The sequence below is a fragment of the Trichomycterus rosablanca genome, chromosome 19 (assembly GCF_030014385.1).
Source record: "Trichomycterus rosablanca isolate fTriRos1 chromosome 19, fTriRos1.hap1, whole genome shotgun sequence".
NCBI lineage: Eukaryota > Metazoa > Chordata > Actinopteri > Siluriformes > Trichomycteridae > Trichomycterus > Trichomycterus rosablanca.
In genome coordinates, this window is record NC_086006.1 from 7,098,626 (window position 1) to 7,121,436 (window position 22,811).

The 22,811-nt window shown below is 41.7% G+C and overlaps 1 protein-coding gene across 1 annotated transcript in view; it reads right to left on the reverse strand.

The window, feature by feature from the left end:
• samd11 (sterile alpha motif domain containing 11) overlaps window positions 1–22,811 on the reverse strand; it is a 66,107-nt gene that overhangs the window by 23,906 nt on the left and 19,390 nt on the right. Inside the window, exons 4-5 of the mRNA XM_063015297.1 lie at window positions 12,465–12,574; window positions 4,898–4,990 (exon numbers count right to left, since the gene is read on the reverse strand). Of these exons, the coding sequence (XP_062871367.1) occupies window positions 4,898–4,990; window positions 12,465–12,574 (203 nt within the window). The remainder of the gene's footprint in view (window positions 1–4,897; window positions 4,991–12,464; window positions 12,575–22,811) is intronic.

Genomic DNA, 22,811 nt, shown 5'->3' on the forward strand with positions numbered 1-22,811 from the left:
TCGTGTGTATAACACCCATGTGATCATCATGCCGCCACAGTGATGACCTAGAGGGTGACGAGTTCGCAAGTAAGACCTGAAGGGTGACCATGAGTAACATCAGTGTTAGTAAGAGCAGACTTGACTGTATCCTAATTCCCGGGTGTGGACGTATCGTGTTAATTACAGTTATTCTTTAATAGATGCCGTCAAAACAGCGAATCCACGGCAGGCGGGAGTGGAGTTAAAAAGACGCACTGCAATTTTATATTCTCTGGGAAATTATTTCCTCTGTAAAACACAGGTTTAAACTCAGAAATTAGGACAGCTGTCTATAGCCAGGAGTCCAAGAGAGCTCAGATTACCTTCTCTGTCCCTATTAATTAATAGCAACAATTGCCAATTTCAAACATACCAAGGCACATTCAGCTGAATAGTAAAGTTGTAGCAATATCAGATGAAAAAGAGGGTGTGGCCACCTTCTTGTACCCTGAAGAAAGCACGTGTTAGTCCTGACTTAAGTTGCCATGGTAAAAATAGTAGTAATACAACAAAATTAATGGTATCACACATTCTCAGCAGTAAACACGATTTCACGTTTACAAAATGTGCCGAAGCTGATCCGATAGCAATCCAGCATTTCTGGTCAATACTAATATTAAATATAAAATAAGTGAATCTGGCGTCTATTGCTCACATATATTTCCAACGTGCATGCTAAATACAGATTAAAGCATTCAGATCAGCTAGAGGAAATAGAGCAGTTCGTGTGTGCAGGGCATGCGGAGATCACCCCCCCACAGCCCCCCCATCCACCCCGCCCAACTCTGTGCTCTCAGCTTGAGCGGCTGACCTAATCTGAGCGGCAGGCGGTAAATCTAGCACTGGGCTGCCGGGGATATCAGCCTCGCTCTCGCCTCCCAGTTGTGCCGTCTCGGCTGTCGGCATGGGCGCACATGCATGTGATTTGTGCTGCCCTGGAGAGATAGAGAACGACGGAGAGAGAGAGAGAGAGCGTGGAGAGAGAGAACGCGGAGAGAGAGACGGCTCGATTTTGAATCCTAGCGCAACTCAAAAGGGAGTAGCAGGGTGAAATAGAGGAAAATAAATGTGGGAGGTAGAGAGGCTATTCTAAATCTGAATCTATATCTATATACGACACTGGAATATGAGGAAAGCAAGCACAGCACACTAGGAACAAAATAAAACAAGAGCTACGAAATTCAAATAGCAAATAGCTGAATATGTGATGCAGTAATGATAAAAAAAACTTAAAGGTGGAAGAATTGAGAACTTAACCGGATGTTCCTACTATCATGAAAGGGTTGAGGGTTGAGGCATTTTTATGCTTCATGATATGTATCATAATATTTTGTTTTGCAGAGGTTTGCATAACACAGAGCTGCCACTTAGGAAAAAACATAAAACTGTTGGGCTCCAAATTTCAGGCCCCTGTATGCTCATGTATATGTTCTGAGCCAGTAAGAATCCTCCTCCAGGCTTGTTTGGCCTCCTTATCAACATTGCATGAGCAACAGTTAAAAAGATGTGGTGGCCTTAAAGATTTTATTTGGCGCCTAGGTTTCATAAATTCTAAGTCAGTATAAGGGCTATCATGTAATTTAGCTTTGTGGAATGGCCTAAATTATTATAAGTGATTATCATTGACAGTAAATAGAGACTTTAAAAAATGTATGCCAATATATACAGTGTATCACAAAAGTAAGTACACCCCTCACATTTCTGCAAATATTTTATTATATCTTTTCATGGGACAACACTATAGACATGAAACTTGGATATAACTTAGAGTAGTCAGTGTACAGCTTGTATAGCAGTGTAGATTTACTGTCTTCTGAAAATAACTCAACACACAGCCATTAATGTCTAAATAGCTGCAACATAAGTGAGTACACCCCACAGTGAACATGTCCAAATTGTGCCCAAAGTGTCAATATTTTGTGTGACCACCATTATTAGCACTGCCTTAACCCTCCTGGGCATGGAATTCACCAGAGCTGCACAGGTTGCTACTGGAATCCTCTTCCACTCCTCCATGATGACATCACAGAGCTGGTGGATGTTAGACACCTTGAACTCCTCCACCTTCCACTTGAGGATGCGCCACAGGTCCTCAATTGGGTTTAGTCCATCACCTTTACCTTCAGCTTCCTCAGCAAGGCAGTTGTCATCTTGGAGGTTGTGTTTGGGGTCGTTATCCTGTTGGAAAACTGCCATGAGGCCCAGTATTCGAAGGGAGGGGATCATGCTCTGTTTCAGAATGTCACAGTACATGTTGGAATTCATGTTTCCCTCAATGAACTGCAGCTCCCCAGTGCCAGCAACACTCATGCAGCCCAAGACCATGATGCTACCACCACCATGCTTGACTGTAGGCAAGATACAGTTGTCCTGGTACTTCTCACCAGGGCGCCGCCACACATGCTGGACACCATCTGAGCCAAACAAGTTTATCTTGGTCCCGTCAGACCACAGGGCATTCCAGTAATCCATGTTCTTGGACTGCTTGTCTTCAGCAGACTGTTTGCTGGCTTTCTTGTGCGTCAGCTTCCTTCTGGAATGACGACCATGCAGACTGAGTTGATGCAGTGTGCGGCGTATGGTCTGAGCACTGACAGGCTGACCTCCCACGTCTTCAACCTCTGCAGCAATGCTGGCAGCACTCATGTGTCTATTTTTTAAAGCCAACCTCTGGATATGACGCCAAACACGTGGACTCAACTTCTTTGGTCGACCCTGGCGAAGCCTGTTCCGAGTGGAACCTGTCCTGGAAAACCGCTGTATGACCTTGGCCACCATGCTGTAGCTCAGTTTCAGGGTGTTAGCAATCTTCTTATAGCCCAGGCCATCTTTGTGGAGAGCAACAATTCTATTTCTCACATCCTCAGAGAGTTCTTTGCCATGAGGTGCCATGTTGAATATCCAGTGGCCAGTATGAGACAATTGTACCCAAAACACCAAATTTAACAGCCCTGCTCCCCATTTACACCTGGGACCTTGACACATGACACCAGGGAGGGACAACGACACATTTGGGCACAATTTGGACATGTTCACTGTGGGGTGTACTCACTTATGTTGCCAGCTATTTAGACATTAATGGCTGTGTGTTGAGTTATTTTCAGAAGACAGTAAATCTACACTGCTATACAAGCTGTACACTGACTACTCTAAGTTATATCCAAGTTTCATGTCTATAGTGTTGTCCCATGAAAAGATATAATGAAATATTTGCAGAAATGTGAGGGGTGTACTCACTTTTGTGATACACTGTACCTATTTATATATAAAACAATGTACATTATTGCCCCTATTGAATATACTTATACCTATAACCGTGAGACTGCATATTGTATATATTTATACCTGTAACACTATCATTCATTTTATTTAATTTTATTTATCTATCTACTTCTGTGTGTTAATATAAACTTGGCTAGGTTGCCTGTGCAAACTAAAAAGCACATGGAACAGTGGTCGTTTTGCCATTGTCTGGAAGAAAACCTAAACTGACCACTTATTTGTCAAGGAAGTCAGATGGAATTCATGACACTGCCGTTTTTGGAAGTTCTGGTTTTGCATCTAAACATTTAGACATACTTCATTTTCTTTCAATAGGTTTTTCGATATTCTTGACAAAAAGACCACAATTTATATACTTTTTTTATTGAGTGCAAGCAAACTCACCCTATTTATACGGGCACCGAGAACTCACCCACTGTATTTATCATAATCACTAAAAGAAAAATGATAAGGTCATGACTTGAAGATGAATAAGATTATGGAACTTTTGACACCACAAGAAATCAATAGAATCCAAAACTGATGAGCTGTACACCAATGAGCCAAAACATTAGGACCACCTTCTAAATATGCTGCCAAACCAGCTCCTACCTACACAGACATGGACTGTGATATCTGGTACAAGGATGGTACCAGTAGGCCCTTCTATTTATATTAACATTTTACATTTGCGACTTACAAATATGACTGAATAAAACTGAAGGTTAAGAACCTTGCTGAGTGAGCAAACAGTGTCAACTTGTTGGTGGTGGGACTTGAACCAGCAACCTTCTGATTACTAGTCCAGAACCTTAACTGCTGAGCGACAACTACCCTACAGTGCATCTAAGCAAACATGCTAGACTGTCCACATGATCTTGGAGAAAACGGGATTCGTAGGATTAGTCTACCTTCTTCGTTGCTCTGATATCCAGTGCCAGCGCCTGCATGCCCACTGTACACCCATACACAAAAGGGCCCCATGCCCAATGCCCCAGTGTGTTGGGACCCATTCGCCTTATTTGAACCACAGTGGCCATTCTGTTGTTCCATACCAGACGCCATTGCCTTCATGTGCTCTGGCATCAGTGAGTCTTGGGTGCCCAAAGATTCAGTGGTTTGTGGCTTGTCCCCTCTCATACCACTGTTGGTGGGTACTCACCACAGGTGAGTAATACCATCAGCTCAACATTAAATATATGCCTGGCTGCTACATACACAGTTGTTATATGATTGATAGGCATTACCCTGCAGATATTTAGGGGGCAGTTCTAAGGTTTTGGGTCATTTGTGTATATTCATTGCACGTGTATTTAAACTTTTGACTTTTTTGTACATCACATGAAATGTGTTTCTATGTAGTCACGGCTCAACAGACCTGTAGTCCCTTCTGTGTCAGCGTGTTAGTGAGTATGTGAGGCGTCCAAGGGGTGGAGATGTTTAACCGAGTGCCTCCCTTAATACCCCCTCCCACCTGTACATTCTGCCATTCTATCACATGCTTGCCCCCCCTCCACCCCACACCTTCCCGCAAACGCAAGGTTAAACGGCTCTGATTGCATCGCACCTCAGTCGCACATGCACACACATTCATCTTCGTCTCTGAAGCTCTTACCTTTGGGCGACACGCTGCGCGACTTCTTGCTCTCGGACGGGCACTCGCTGCTGCTGCTGGGAGAGTAGGCTCTCTTCTTGCCTAAAACGTCATCTGAAAGAGACGAGCAGAGCACAAGAGTTCAGCCATGAGCCCAGGGGAAAGAGAGCGAAGGCTGATTCGCTCACCAGCTACCTGAGTACATGCTGGAGCTGTGGGCGAGATGAGTTGTTGCCACGACTCTGCCAGAGATGAGAGGGCCCTGTGCCAGAGCGGACGACAAATCTGTCTCGTACCAGCACGCCGAGATTCGGTTTCTCTTTCTGTCACTCTGTTTCGGTCTCGCGCAAACACACTCCCTCTCTCTCCTCACTATCTGCTCAGATGTCTCGCTCTGTCTCCTTCTTTTACCTTTGATTTTTATGTCTCTCCTAAATGTACGACTCCTGGCCTAAAACGAAACAAACAAAATTTGCATCTGGAAAGCCAAAAGGAGAAAGAAACATCAGAACTCTACTTTTTTGCAGAGCTCTTGTAATTCTAATTCTTCTCCCTGTTTTTCAGATTCTATACGCTCTATATAAAGCACAACTTGAACTGTCTCACTCGTTCTTTCTGTAACTTTCCCTTGCTTTTATTTCTGTTTCTATCCTCGTCCTCTCCTTCTCCCTCTCCTCTCCTCTCGCCCTTTGTGTTGGAGTCCTGAGGCTGTCTGCTCGAGCCCGGCACGGCTCGTTGCGAGTGTCTAGTGTACGATTACAGCACCCGCCTCCCCCAAGCACGCATCTCAAATCAATATCCTGCTAATCATACTGGCAGGGCAGCTGAGAGTGTGCTGCTGCTGCATGCATGCAGGAAGGAAGAGGCCGTTTGTCATTGCACTTTTTCTCACTCCAGCTCTCTCTCCTGTTCTCGAACTCTGGGTTTTGTGCCTCGGCTGAAGCCGCAGATACCTCTTCCTCTCTCTCTCTCTCTCTTTTGTTCTTTGATTTTCTGAAGTCTTACCGGTGCATACCAAAAGAAACATTAACCGTCTGATCTACCGAAACACCTCCAGCCATACACTGCATCCATGTGGCTGAAGACAAGTCATGTACCTCAGTGTATTAAAAAGTTTTAATATCCATAGCAAATACTAATATAACTGAAGCATCTAAAATTTTACATCTGTTTTAAAAATGCCTGACCCAATTCAAACCCAACCTCTCCTGGGGGACACGAGACACTGACATCATTGTGGACAAAACAACAGCAAACAGAGCCACAACATATTGAGAATGCATGAATTTGATTAGTTTACTTTTGCATAGCCTACGTGTCTGATTCTGCTTCACAGATGTGTAAACCTAAGCAGACCATAATCTTGCATGTAACCAGTCACATCCAATTTGCGACTTGTGACTGAAGTGAATTGCATTGTACTTCGTAGTGGACACTGTGCCAGTGACAAACCACTGTTCTCAAACTTCTTCTCCCTCAGTCACAGCCATTTGTTTGTAGGTTGCCCTGCCAGGACAGTAGCACTACTGAGATCTGACTTTGAAATATGAACACTGCTATGGTTTGCAGGCGCCTGTTCCCAAACTTTTCTGACAAAACGACTCAAAATATTCAATAGCAAATTGCTAGTTAACTAGTTTAAAGTTGTCACAAGCAGATCTGAGTGAGGTTTTAGTTTCAGAGTTTTGAAATACATTATGGTTTTTACAGTGATTTATGCCATAGTAAGTCAACCAATCAAAATACAGAATAATATGAAGCAATTTCTGGTTCATTATTAACAGTAGGTATGTTAATTAAATTTGTTAGAAGGAAGGCTTTTGTGTTCTAGTAACCATTTTTTGTTTAACTAATTTAAATAATAATTCATTTATTTACTATTAGCAGATGCTTTTATCCAAAGCGACTTACCGTCGAAGCAATTGAAGGTTGAGGGCCTTGCTCAAGGGCCCAACAGTGGCAAGCTGGCAGTGGTGGGGTTTTGAACCAGGGACTTTCTGCTTAGTCCAGTACCTTAACCACTAGGCTACAAATGTATTTATTCATTGTCTGTTTTATAGATATTGATTCATTGGGTGAAAGGTAGGAAACACCCTGGACAGTTCGCCAGCCCATCACAGCCCATCGTCCTACTCATGCTTTATAAAGAAATAGTGAAGAAGGCTGTTTTTTTTTAATAAAAATGCTTTAAATACCATTTACCACCTATATACCACCAGAATAAGCCATTCAAGAAAACGCAGGGCTAATTTAAAGGCTAAATAAGTTAAAATACTTCCTCACAGAGAAAATGGACCTCAACAAGTGTGTACTACAAACGCCAAAATTACACACACACACACACACACACACACACACACACACACACACACACACACACTATGCTTCACCTCACCTCTTACTGCCAAACACTCAGTTCACCGCTCTCTCTGATAAGAGTGGCTGAATGCGAGGAGTAAAGAGGAGAAGAAAAGCAAGCCCTCGCATGAAAGGACTTTAAGAGTGGCAGAGCGAGGTCTGGCCGGCTATGTAAGGAGCGCGCCGCACTAATGATGGTGTTTGATGTGTTTCCTGCGGAAGAAGCCTGCCTATCCCGCTTCCAGAAAGCGGACGCTCTTTAATAGGCTTCTCCTGCTGGCGTCTGAGGGAAAAACGTTCACATCACTTCATTCTTCCACCTCTTATCGGTCTACCTCTTCCTCGAAAAGAAAATCAATAGTTTCATTTAAATTTTACTAGGCTGTAGCATCGAGCTATATCAAACTTTTAAAGCAGACCCAACGGACACAGATCCGTCCTCTAAAACGGGATTAAGGCTTGTAAACTAATTTGCATTATGGTAAAAGTTTTTAAATTACAACAGCTGCTGTTTCTTCTCATTTTTTCATCATCCAGAACTTCATGTTCGTTTAGAAAACCAGAAAGCCTTTTTAAGAACCATCCCGTGTTTCATCTAGCCTAAGAGTCAAGCAGTTATGTAATCAGATGTGGGAGTTTACTAACACAGTGTAAAAATAATAATTGAAAGCTTGATTTTTTGATGTTTAAACCCTGACTTGAGAACCGTCCAAGTAAAATCCACCCGCACAGAGACACCAGCGCACCAGTATAGACGACGACAACGTGCCAGATGACACGTCATGGTTTTATCGATTTTGCTATTTATTCAAAGTGTTGGTGCTGAGATGGACTTTTATTAGTGTTGCTCCTAATTAGTTAGTTGCTTGTTCAACAATTTCTAAAAATGTAACACTTGCCTGAACTATATTCAGACCACGTGCAATAAAAGGCAGCGTTCCAAACCACTTGCTTCTAAACTAAACTGTATTTTAGCTAAATGGTCCCTATTTTCTTATTTTCTAATTTAGTTCTTTGTTCCAGACCAGCAGCATTTTGAGAATTGTCATATTCAGGTGGAAACATGTTGAAACTAGACAATTATTCTGTTACTATTATCAATAGTGTGGCATGTTGTTTGGTTTTATGCAGACTGTCCTCTATATATGCTAGCGTATAATAGTAGGAGAAGAAGGCGCCTTGGCTAAACTCACACAAAGCCAAACAGCCTACTGCGATAGCAGTTTGGCTGGCGTAAATATGGGCCGTGGTTGCAGCAAAGCAGCATGCCTGTGGCACCAACACGAGGCGAGCAAAGGAAGCCTGGCTCCACGGCATGCTCCGTCTGCTTTTAGCGCTTGGCCCTTGTTCATATAATGCACTCAACAAAAACAGAAGGTGGAGGGTCGGCACAGAGAGGAGGAAGACCTCGTTTTGCACTAAGACCTGGAGTCAGACAGCAGCGTTGACTCACAGTGCTTCTTCTGTTCCCTTCAGGAAATATCCTTAGCGTATTAAAACTCCCCACTGTATTGCTTTCTCGCTGACGTTACATTTTACTGTTTTTCTCGCTGTATTTGATCTAGTAAAGACCGGGTGCAGAACATCAGTGACTATTTTGAATTACTCATGTCTGTGATGTCACTGTTGTTGTAAAAAAATTTTTTAAAGATGATCTCTCACAGTTTAGCATAAAAAGCTTAAGACGTAATAACTGATCCTTGTTTGTGTAGTAGAAAAACAACAAGCACATCTACCTTAAGTAGAAAAGCATTTTAATAATACAGTAAAAGAATAAAATGAATAAACATGAAGAGGTGGATCATTTTACTCCCCTCTTTGCTATTCTCTCGCTCTCTGGTCACTGACAGGTCAGACAGGCCAGACTCCTTAATTCTCCGTCCTTATTCCCTTAATCTGTCATCTTTATCAGGCAGGGGAAGTGGCGGGTGGTGCGGCAGAGCCGCGGCCTCCAATCAATCTCCACATTACAGCTGACAGAATGGTGCTAATAACTTATTGATCCTCTGTTTGCAGGCCTCGGCCCGGGCTGAAAGGCTGCCATTGATTGGCCGTAGGGGGGAAAGAGCTACGCGGCGCTTCCGCTAGCCCAAAGGATACAACCCCACCTCCTTCTGCCACCCCCCACTGAGAGCCACAGGGGAGGAGACATGCACGGCTAAAAAAAACCCTATGAAACTCTGAAATAAGAAGGATCAAAGCATAAAAAATAATAATAACAAAAAGAGGCCAAATACTCAATACTGTGATGGTGATCCAGTGGGTTAGTTTGTAAAATAAACCTAACAAACGTATTGGTAATGGTGAGAATTATGTAATAAATCAGAGAGTAAGAACACTTTAAAAAAATTAATCATGATATTTATAGCATTAACATACTGTCTAGCTTAAATGCTGAACTGGCAGGAGAGGAAAATTAAATCAAGAGATCAGAAAACAGTGGGAAAATAAATTTGCAATCAGCCACGCAGATGATCTATGGGCTCAAATGTGAACGTTGACAGGTCTAAACGATAGCACATACAAATTCAGTTACTCTAATCGCCTCTCTCACGCGCTCTCACCCAAACCCCTTCAGGGAGGGAAAAGAAAAAAATCTAAAACACCTTATATGCCCATTACGAGGGCTCTGGTCTGACCGCAAAGCCACGTTTAGGAGCCGACACGGGGAGCCAGACGATCTGCTGGCGCCCCTGCTCTCCACCCCCTCGCTTGCTCCTCCTCTCCCTCCTCCCCCTTACTTCCCCTCTTCCTGCTGTCCCGAGCCGGCCGGAGGGACGGATGAAGGGAGGAAGAGGGAGGGTGAGCGAGGGACGCCTAGGCTCCGTCGCTGGCTGAATAGGACTGACGTCTAGCTCGGCTCTCGCGTCTGTCCCTCAGATTTAATTAACGGCCCTCTCCATGGCAGCAGCCGCCCCTCCTTTCTCCGCCTGTCTCGAGCAACGCCGCCGCTGTCTGCTCTCCCCCGATACCACGCAGGACTCTCGCTCCTTCTCCTCCACTTTTTTTAACCTGAATCTTTTTAATTTTCCCTCCCTCTCCCTTGTTGTCTCCCTGGCTCCGTAACCACATACCCAAGGCAAGTCAGACTTGAAAGGAAGTAGAAGAGACTGTGTGATGGAAACAAGGACAAAAATTAAAAAAGGCTGGTGGAAGTCTCACTGTTCAGCATGAAAAGCTAAAGACTCGGACTGGATTTATTCTGCTATATTAGAAGCACAATGTCAGTATTTACTTTGATGTGGTGAAGAGGTGTAAGGTGACAGGATAATAGTTGCGGCACACAATAACCTTTCAATATCCGTCAGTCGTATTCAGTTTCTACAGGACTATGCGCTACCAGTGCTGACATCATTTCCTTCACGGCTACACTATCAGTGGCCTGACCTTGTCTGACCTTTGACCTGACCCAGGGACGAAAAGCTTAGATTCGAAAAGTAGATATCCGTTTGCCGGACGTTTTATCTAAAATAACTTACAATTAAACCGGGAACTTTAGGTTAAGTTTGCTCAGGGCCAACATTGGCAACCTGGCAGTGGTGGGGCTTGAACCAAAGACCTTTTGATTGCTGGTTCACAAGCTTTTAGGAGATCACCACCCATCATGGTCTGTTATACAAAAATAACATGGCTGTGAATTATCTGCAACTAATATAAACAAATCTCACTTGTTTTACCTGTGACTGTGCACTATATAGGGAGTAAGTTATACTTACTAATTAGTTCCCTTATTTGACTTGCTATTTAGTGCAGTGCACTTAGTGCATTGTAGTTTGGAACAGAGCAAAAATGGTGACTGTTGTTTTTCTTTTATCCTATGAATATGCTATGAATTAGCAAGTGAATATTTGGGCAGTTCCAATTAGCATACTACATTCTAATATTTGTAATACGGGCAACACAATATATTTTGTGCAACTAGTAATCCAGTTAATTCAAGTTCCTCAGTTGAGCTAACGAGAGTATTTTGCTGAAAAATCGAGCATTCAGACCTGCTGTCTGCGCCAACACCAAACTCATTAAGAAAATTACATCAGTCCTTCAAATCATTGGGCCAATTAGTTTGAGATTGGAGACACGTCAAGGCACGGTGACTTACTATGATAATTTGAGAGCGAGTGTGATAATAGGATATTAAGCAATATTGATTTACAGTCATCCATATAAAAACTGATGAACTCAAGCCCACTCAAAACTCAATAACATTTTCGATTTGTGCATCTTCCTGTTAGAGACTTGAACATCCTGCCTGATGCAAGCCCAGTTATTAAATTTATCGAGCTTTTCTAAGTGAAGCTTACAGTTTTAAGATTTTGTTTTATGCTTATGTTTTGTGACATCTTAAAAAGCTATGAATATACACAATTTGGTCAAAGGAATCCACACACCCTTCCTAATTATTATGTTCAGGTGTTTTAGTCACACAATTATTCATAATAAATGATCCCTCCAACTCTGAGCAAGGCGAGGTCTATAAAGACATGGTTTGATGAGTTTGGTGTGGAGGAATTCCTGTCTGAAGCCCAAACCTCAGCCTCAGTGAGCACATTTGGGATGAATTAAAACTTGAAAAAAAACTGAACCAGGCCTGATGTTTTAATATAAAAAATATTACTATTATTTTGTAGGAATTAAACATTAAACAAAATAATTAATTGAAGTAATCTTTTTTTTTAAATTAATAATCTGGGTTGCATTTTGTAAATTTTCAAACAAGCCGATTTGGTCATATTTTGGAAAACCACACATTAAAATAAATTAACATTTCATAAATTACAGAAAATCTAAATTCTCTCTATTAAGAGGCACAGAAGCTGGAATATTTAGCCATTCAGCCGATTGAAGAACTGAAATGAAAGCAACGTACTGCCTGCTCGCACTGTAGATCTGGATTAAAGCTAATATAGTGCGCTTGTTTAACAGTGGGTTTAACTGCGTGTTGAAATAATGAGGAGAGAGAGCGTTAAGTAATGACCTGAGGATGGACGCAATGGGAGGAGTAATGAGCTTACAGAGCCCAATCAAGCAAATTAACACCCGAACCTTACAGGCTTAATCATTACGGGAACAAAAAGGCTACCCCTTTAAAGTGAATAAAAAGACAAGAAAGAAATAGAGATAGAGGGGGTGGGGAGGGGCGAGGGTGAGTACGACGGAGAGACATTAAGAAAGAGGCAGAGAACTGATAGGATGCTAATTATTATTAAGTTCACATCATTTTTAGCTGTACCTGAGTGTGTGGAGGTGGAACTGAGGTCAGAGCACGGCTGGCTGTCGGGCATGCCGTGCTGTCGGCTGTGGTGCAGGTTGGAGATGATCGTTGTGAGGTCACTGTCACGGCTGCAGAGATAAACAAGGAGAGAGGAAGACGTGGTGGTTACTTCTAGGTATCCAAACATCCAAACAACTATCCAGGACCTTGGCAAACATGTACATGACACATTCCCAGCGTTAGTACTGAAGGGTGCTCAGATTATCCATAACATCCCTAATCTTCTGTACTTCATCTACACCCCTGTGCATTTCACCTGCCCCCCGCTGTCTTTCAGATTTAAACCGGATAATCGGTGACAGATTCCTGCAGCAAGCAGTTTTGAGTCTCATCCTGTCTCAGTTCTAATAAACACATTCAGGGCTCCTAAGTAGTTTAGGAGCTTAAGTGAAGTGATTACCGTTTTTGGCATCACAACACTGAAGTCAATTAGAGGATGCAGACAGAGCTGGGATAAAGCGTTGCAGGTAGTTGATATAGCTTGAAAAAAAAATTCAACTTTGATTTTGCAAAATAATAAAGATAAGAGAGAAGTTATCAATCGATTTAAAAAGCAGGATGACCTGAAAACAGCAGGAACAACAGTCTCATTGTGAACAATGAGCAATCAACTGCAGTGTATTTCTCATTTCCAATACACACACTTTTGATTAATGCTTGTGACAAATTTGATCAAAAGTATTTAGACAAATCATGCAAATTATGACTCATCTGATTAATAACCTAAATGGGATTTAAACACAGGAACCTGGAATTTGGCGGCACCAACAATACTTGCTACTATGCTGCTTCATGATATTCATGTTATAACAATGTTATGATCATAAAACTCTACTTTAAGTATCATTTCATCATGTGTCCATGATTTTAAAACTCCACTGTTACTTACTTTAGGGGTCGTTAAGGATCTGGCAGCACTTAGAAACACTGGATAGGAAAGCGCGATGGATAAGCCACCAAATAATCATGGGGCAACACACTTTCATACTTCTGCTATCTCACTTCACTCTACCATCTGCATGTACTGGGAAGGTAGACCAGAGTACCCAATAGTAACTCACACAGACACTCATACAGACTCAGGATTAACATGCAACCCCCCTTCCAGACAGTCGCTGTGGGCAAAGTCACCATGGGCAAGCTGTGCAGCACCCACTTTTGGAAATCTAAATTCAATCCTTGCCTCCAACCATAATGAAATGTGTTAGACCAGGTAGTATGATGGCACAGCTGGTAATGTAGGTGCCTTATGGCTCCAGGGTCCTGGGTTCAATTCTCACCTCTAGATACTGTCTGTGTGGAGTAACATGGTATGTTGTCTCCATGGAGTCTCCCCAGATTTTCTCTTCCCTGTCTAAAACATGTCTATGTGAACTGGACACACTAAAATCCCCAGGTATAAAGTGAATGTTGATAAATGAGTAAGTGTATGATGTCCCTGATGCTTCATTGGTTGATGGAACTTTTCATAATATTAAATTTGTGCCATCTCGCCTACTAGATTTATTTCTCCTTTGTGCACTTCTCAAGGCCACAAGTCTGTCTAACATACAGATTAGGAACGACTAGTGCATTCATGCATTCATCCGCCCCTCTTGTTAAGCCCGAGCGTTATTAGCTTCACTTGGCACTGATGAATGAGTATGGATGGACGGTGAAGTATGTCATGAGTGTATTTCAAAGCAATCTGATTAAAACCCTGATCTCCTTATGTGGCATTACTATGTGGACTAGAATTTATCGAGCGTTGGGTGCACGTCTCTCAGCGTCTGGCAGGCTGGGGCCCACGCCGGCGACGAGGGAGGTCCCGGCAATGTTTTTAACGACCTGTCGCCGGCTGCGGCAGATCGTCTTGCCACCATTCCGCCGTAGTTGGCCGCCGGCTCCGCTGATTGCGGCAGCTGAAATGCTAGTTTTACAGTGCTCAGATTACAGGCTGCGCCTCGCTAATGTCAGCCTGTCACGCTTTCAGCACGGCTACAGACAGTCTGCCAACGGCAAAGGAATTTCTTCTCGCTCACCGAGCCGGCCTGACAAATCACTTGTCTTTCAGCTCCGGCTTAGAACAGTGATCTGCTGGTCATATCTGCCACCGCCAGTTTTTAGAAGTGGCCAATGTGAATGGAAATGCTATGTAAAAAAAAACTACAATCCATATATCGGTCTATATTTGGAACTAATAATAATAATGACGTTTTCAGGATTTGTTCTTTGTTGGGATTGTTATTTGTCCATGTTTGCTTTCTATGGTCATAAATCCACGGAAACCTTAAAGTTACAGTTAAAGTTACAGACTTAAAATATGTTTTTGAATGTGTTTTCATGCGAACATGTGAGTCATTATGAAAAACTTGAAACATGTGAATATGGGTAGTGGCAGCTTACAGGTTGAGGTACTGGAGACTAGTAGGTCAGGTCGGAAAGTCACTGCTTTAAGCCCACCACAGCCAGGTTGCCACTGTTGAGTACTTTAGCGAGGCCCTTAATCCACAATTGCTCGGATTGTACTTGGAGGTAAACTGAATTGGTCAAAGGCATCTGATACCATAAATGTGTTTGTGTTTTCATGAGAGTATTTATTCATAAATTTATTATTAATAATAACAAATGTATTTTTAAGTCTTAAAAAGGTCAAACAAAGCAAAATGAATAAATAAAGTAGTACTTCTGGCTTCCCAGGTATGGCTGATGCAAGATTTTGTAATATAGGAAGGAACCTTCAATAAATCACCTATACTGAGAATGGAAAGCCTAATTCAAACACAAAAAATACACAATTAAGAAAATATGTAAACAATTTGCAGTCAACAATTCAATATAATCTATTATTAAATATTAATCATTTTGTTTACTTTGACTCTACAAGCCTGGCATTAGCTGTGGGTGAATAAATGACATTCTACCTGGTAAATGATTGATGCATACATTTAACCTTTACATTAAAGGGCTATTCAGCACATGAATCTTAACAACCCCCACATCCTCCCAGCATCAGCGGCGCATTAATCCTCCGAATATACACGCTGTAGCGCTCGTCCTGGCACGTCAGCCTGGTTATTATCCTCAGGCCAAGGTTCTGCCGTAAGCTCACTGAGCAAGGACATTGTTAGCGGGGTAATTAGCGCGTTTTCGTTCAGGGCGGCCCCAACGAGCCCAGAGCCGCTAATGAGGCCTCCCACCGACTGCCAGCCAAGGTCATAATCTGCGTCAGGGCTCATCCTAACACCCGTCCGCCTGTGTCAGCAATCCCAAACGCACAATGAGGACCTGACAACCCCGCTAAGGACATCAGCGTGTGCTTATCATGCATCGGAGACGATCCACATAATCTCGCATTATACCGCTTAATGCTTCTCATCCCTATCACCAACACGCTGGCCCAGATACAACCAGCCAGTAGGGACACTTAGTCCCTCTGTGGACCTGTAGAACAACAAGGAGAGGTTAGAGCTAACCTGTAGTATTTAAATTCAACCTTGGTTCAAAGCACAAGAGAAATTTAACACCGCCGACAAATTAGAACAATATTTTATTATGTTCATGCCTTGCTAACCCTAATCAGTACCAACCCAGTGGCACAACTGCCTTGGTTCAGATCTCACCTCTAGATGTGTGGAGTTATATTTCCTTAAGGTGTGAGTGAAAAAACAATAAATGAAAGTAAGTGATGCCCTGTGATGAACTAGTGCACTGTCTGGGTTGTATTCTTTACTTGTACTGAATAGTCCTAGGATTGGCTCCACCATGACCCAAGTCAAGATATAGAAGTTACTAAAGATAAATTAATATTTTTGGAAATGTACGTAATAGTGATGTCACCTACATTTGGGCTAATATGATGATAGATTTACGCCATATTTAAGCTATATTTAAATCAATTACTGATGAAGGGTAACTAAGTTGCCACAAATAGCAGATGCTTTTAGTGCCACAAAGCTATGCTTTCAATACTCATACATGCAGCTGCAAGCACTGCCAGCTGGGCCACATGTGTTGCTGATGCTAAAGCGGTAGAGTACAGAGCTTTGAACCTGAGACCTGTGGGCCACCTGTGCAAAACCTACAGTCTTGCCACCTAACAGGCAAACACTGCTGGCAGAGTAGAAATAAGGATCGAAAATGTAACCAAGAAGGTTGTTAGGTAGGTAGGTGTATGTGTGGTTTACACCAAGAGAACGGTGCAGTTAGGGGTTCAGTGTTTTTTATGCAATTGGGGCATTTTGCTGGCATGGGTTTAGTTTTACTTTTTGAAAGAATCATCTAATTAATATGACAAACCTTTCAATTTTAACAGCATATAATGTAATACCATAAACCTTCTCACCCTTAAACTCCTACCATTTTACCTGCTTCCTAACCCAATGAAAACCTGACTACACAGCTAAAGCAAAAATATTCCCACTGTGGCAAATTCATTACAAATTCATGTGCTATTTATCATTCAAGCTAAAATATTATGCCTGATAAGAGGCATGAACTTTGAAATGCCTCATGTATTTCCGTTTCCTTTCTTTTTAAAGACTCTTTGTTATTCAGCTCACATCCAGAGAGGACGGCAGCCTATAATACAGGGCTCGGTTAGCAAAAACAGTAATAGATAAATACAGAAATAGATATATAAATAAAAACGCACGCGGCGCATCCTCTGGAGCTTTTCTGTTGTTTCTGGCTTATAAAAACTGATAGAAGGTCGATAAGCCTTCAACAGCCCAAAAAAAGGTAAAATCGAATACATTATTTTGGCATGCTGAGTGCTGCTGTGCTAGCAGTGTGAAATAATGAAGGGTGATGCACAGTAGGCTGAAATCTTGGTCACACTGTCCATAAAACATTTACTATGAGGGAGGGTGACATTAATGACATTGATTACCTGTTTGGGTTGATGCAAAGGGAATCAAAGTGCTATCTGCAGTGTAAATAAGCATCTCACAAGTGAATCTATACAACCCTATTAAGAGGTCAGCACCGTTATAACTAGTTTACTGCTGTTAGTTAAACATTTTGGGGGCTTTCAGTGAGTTCTGCAACTATTCTTTTTCTGTGACTAAAGGAGAAATCCACTTTGTTTAAAAATATGTAAACAGATTCAAGTTCAGAAAGGGATTTTATTGTAGGTTTTCTAAAAAATAATCTGAGTTAAAAATATACGAGGGCTCTTCAAAAAGTTTCCGCACTTTCATATTTTCATTGGAAACGGTGAGGGTGAGAGGAGTAGTAATTGGTCATGTCTGAGAGACTGAGAGAGAGCTTATAGTCCGGATTTAGCGGCATCTGATTTCCACCTTTTTGAAACACTCAAAGAAGCTTTAAGGGGAAGAAAATTTTCATGTAATGATGATGTGAAAGCAGCGGTGCATCAGTGGCTACGAGCTCAACCAAAAACATTTTTGCAATGGCATTAAAATGGTATGATGCTGGGAAAAATGCATCACAAAAGAAGGTGACTATGTAGAAAAGTGATGTCATTTGTTTTTGAAATTCTTAATAAATAGAGTTTTAAAAAGTGCGGAAACTTTTTGAAGAACCCTCATACATACATACATAAAATTAAAGTAAAATCATCAGTTTCATTTATTTATAATCACTAAAAAGATATTCTGAGGTCATGCCACAAAGTTTAATGATATTACAGGTTGGGGTACTGATATCTACACAACAAAAGTAATAATTTAAGTTTATTTATGTATATTTTAACCAGGCAGGTATTAGACAACCCACACATAAAAACACATTCCCATCATTTAACCAGATAAAAAGAAGAGTTCTTGAAATCCTTAAAACTTTCATTAAATGTTCCAAGAATATATAACTGGACTTTCACTAAAATGTACATAAACACAAGCTTTTATTTTGGTGTAAACACCATTACAACAAAAATTGAACTGTCCCTACCATTATTTTTAGTCATTCTATGTTAGCTGGGCACTAAAAGACACTTAAAATAAAAAAAGACTTATCATTTTTTATACAAAACACACACTCACAGGCCCAAACTTTTGGATGGCAATACTAGCACATCCCTTATCACCAATCCAGGTAAGGCATTGCAGGTACACTAACCAGGCGCATGACTAAACAGTAAATATTCTACTCTATAATTTTACAACAAATACTGTCTTTGTTACCAGTAAATGTAGCGCTGCAGTTTGCAGTGAGTCCTCGGACAGTGACCTAGAGTCTTGCACAATGTAAAAGTTCTAGCTGTGACCACTAATGATCCCTCTAAGAGGAAGATCTTTCCAGGAACTCCACAGCGCTATTCCCTCTTCCCAGCAGTCTACTGTTAAATTCCCTGAAATCACATGGGGAAACAGGGATTGATTTGAAGAGAATCACATGGCTGCACCATCGGTGGTCGATTCTTAAAGACGCATCAAAGGCACACTGTGCAATCTTTAGATTGATAACGTAGCAGATGCAAAAAAACATTATGTAACATGACAGACACTTTGCCTCTATACATACCATCTGGGCAGATGCTGAGTTTTGGGCAGGTTATGGTCCCCTAGCTGGGTCTCTACCATTAAAAAGATGCTGGATGATCACATTTCTTGCAATGCTAACAGCTGGCCTCAATGTTTCTCAAAAGTATCCAAAAATGGGTATCATGCCGTGTGTATGCATAGACAGGTACAGCAGAGATCTCTCCCTGTTCCCGAACTGGAGAGTCCATAATGCTGGAATCAGCATCTCTCCTCCCCGTCATCTGTCTAATCCACTTACCCTTCATCGCTCACAAATTATAACCCTACTGGAAAACCAAACCAACATTTCAAACATAAATCTTAAAGCCTGCACAACCTGTCCAGTACAAACAATTCTAAAAGTTGTATTTTAAAGAAATGTTATTGTGCCATCGGGTTTTAGGGGCTTTTCTGAGTCTGAGATGTCTCCTACACAGATATACTGCTTGATATGCCTGATATAATCCATGGTGGTTAGTCGGTAATGACCCAGGCAAGCAGTCAGCACTTCTCAATCAGCTCTAGTTGGCATTTGTGACAGGTCAGAGGAAAAGCTCAGTAAAGAAAACTGCAACCAGGTCGCCATTACAACTGAGGCAAACACCAATGCGCATTACACCAGTATGTTTAACTGTTTTGGTTTTTCTGGTTTAGATGATCTCATAAGATAGTAAAGATAGCAAAGCATCAAGTTTTAGATGCTTGGTAACATTTTACAATAAGTGCCATGTTGTCTAGTTGCCTGTCGTCTAGTCATCTGGATGACTAGCTCTCCCTGGCCCAACACCTAAGCAATTAATGTACTTTTTTTACTCTGGGCCTTAAACCCTCAATGGCCTACAGACTGCTTTGGACTACAAGCAGTGGTTTGAATTAGGTAGAGATAGTGACCATTTTAAACTTAAATATCTAAGTTGTATTAACAACCATTTACAGCGAGGTGTAAGTTATAGGGTGTGTTCGAAAAGCCAGTGTGCTCTTTACATAGGCAGCATTTTACGTCATCCTGTGCGTGCTCCCGAGAAGGAGGCTGTTCGAAATCCTAGATGCCTTAAAATCCACACTTCTGAGGCATCTTATTATTTCAATGTTATTTTGGCTCAAGAACGAGTGAGCATCGAACGCTGCCTTAGTGATCAAGACAATCCCAGCATTCATGGCTGACGGGGCGGAGAAACCAATGGAGTTATTTTCAAACGTAAATAAAATATTACTGATTTTTAACTTGTATAAACTTGTACCGAGTGTTTTTATTTGCAAGTTCGGGCTTGTCAGGAAATTTAACCGTTATCGGTACATGAAGGGAGATGTTATTGACGTTAGCGTGCTATGCTACCTCAGTTTATTGGTTTTAATGGCGAGATGCTAAATGCTAAACGCGAAATGCTAAACCCGATGGAATCGCTATCTAAGTAGTGCGTTCGAATAACCTGCCTTTTAAGTCACTAACTTATTAGAATCCTCTCTACTAAGTCAGCTGCCTATGTAGACAGTAAGACAGCAAGGCAGCTCCCTAGGTTTTCGAACACACCCATAGATGTGCTCTGCCTAATACAAAGCATTCATCATCACCATGCAATAGATGGAGGTCAAATGAGGTAAAGAACCCAAATCTCTCTTGCAACTTTAAGTTCATGTCATCACTGTAAACAGCATCTCAACTGCATGTCTCAAATTTGCAAGACCACCTTTATACAGTATTATATAACAACAAAAATAATACAATTACTATACTTGAAGACAGCATTGTGGGGGAGCATCACAGCGTGCCTCTATCAGACCAAAGAAAGGTCTGATAGAGTAGCTTTTTGCCACCTATAGCTTAAGATGAATGATGCAACATGGCACCAAAATATGTAAGTATATTAGAACGGTTTAAAAGAAAAAAACTAACGTTGTTTGATTGACCAAGTAACAGTTTTGACAAGAACTCAATTGGCCATAAAGAGCTGTCAGAGTCCTCAGTCCTATTACTCCTTATTGATTTAGGTACAAAGCTTTCCCAACATTTTCCAGCTCGGACTGTAAATGATTACTTTGTGTTTAATAAAATAAAAAGACTTAGATTAAGTTAAGATCACTTAAGTAATGAATGCACAAGTCCAGGTATCCCAAAGCTTCACACTTAACTTCTGGCAAGCAACTCGCAGATGTATGAATAAGATTTCAAGTATAATGTCAACCAACACGTCCACCACAATAACCCCAATGGTGTGTTGATGGGGCATAAATACACTCGCGCATAAAACAAATTCTCCATTTTTCACCCATTGACTAAATCCAATTTGTTAAGACCCTTCACAACTCACTTACCCAGCCCCTGCTCAATAGAAATCAGATTGCACAGATTGAACATCCCATTATCTGTTTGGGTCAGATCCTAGTCTGAGTGAAGTGGGCGCTAGGCAATGAGGCCCGGACAGAACAGACGGAGAGACGAGGCTCCTCGCAGTCCGCCGCCTTTAACAGGGTAAAAGCCCTCCATATTCGTCATAAGTGTTCTTTAAATTCATTAGCATCTGCAGGCGCTGGCGGAAGAAGCGCCAAGGGGGGGTGGGATGATTTTAACAAGGTTAGACGGATCCTGTAATGCGTTATTGTTTAAGCGCCGTCCTCATCGTCGCTGATAGAGTGTATACTGGAGCTCACTGAGGGGGAAGGCACGGTTCTGGGTGACAGGAAAAACTTTCAGATGGTTCACATGGTTCGTGTAAAAAAAAAAAACAGGTCTGTCTGGGGTCTGTGCAGTGTAGCGGTTATCATTATGATTCATCTTGTTTGAATATGTGGTGGTTGCATTCCATTCAAACTATTTTATTGTAATGCATCAGTAATAGCAGAGTAAACAGCTTCTGCTTTATCTCAGTGATGGTAGGTTGGAAATAAGCTTGCTGCGTGATGACCCTTCTATAGAAAGTATATTTGTATGTGGGATGGTGAATGTCTGTGCTTGAGTTTATGCTCTGGTAAGTTTTCACAACTTTAGGTCAGCCAATTAATGACATGCCTACAGTGCAGTGCTAAGGCCCAATTATGCAACCACGGCTTCATACAGTTGGTATGAACCGTTTACGGTCTACATAGCTGGACGAAGTGTTAAACTATTAGCAAGAAAAAGTCAATAAAGCATGAACCATCATTGAAAAATGGCAGACTGGACTGAATCAAGGAAGAAGAGTTTATAAGTATGGAGCTGACTGTTGGTGGGCATCAGCCTGTCCGACACTTTGCTGGACTGGTTGAGCTGAGTTAAATAATTGCTAAACCTAAAGACTCATTTTACCTTTGTACAGGCGTCTCAGGCTACTAACTAGGGTCCTTATACAGCATCAAAGACCCCATCCCCTTTTTAGTCCGGTCATTTCCCACCCAGCAGACTAGTGGCCAATTTTGTCTGCCACAGGCACTGCCAACTTAGCCTGCTAGGGGACGCCCAGCCTACTGGTAGCAGAGCTGAGATTCGAACTCTGAAGGTTGTTCCAATGAACTTTTAATAACAGATTATGACCTCAGACCAAGATTTTCAGCACGTGTCATGATGAGTATTTACTATAGTTTAATAAAAGACATTTAGACACACTAAAATTGCCAGCAGAAACCAGAGCTTGTTAGTCACAGCTCTTACACTATCGCAGCCCTGACCATGCCGTGATGGGCTCCCACGAGCTCCTGTGTCTGACAGGAATAGAAGTAAACTCTTCATTCAATTTACTGAGCATGGAAATCTTCAAATTGCTTCTTAAACCAAAGGTGGTGAGATTAAATTAATCAATTTAAAGCAATTTATATTCATAAATTGGAGGTTTCTAGGTTGTTTAACTTTGTCACATGGCCTTCTCAT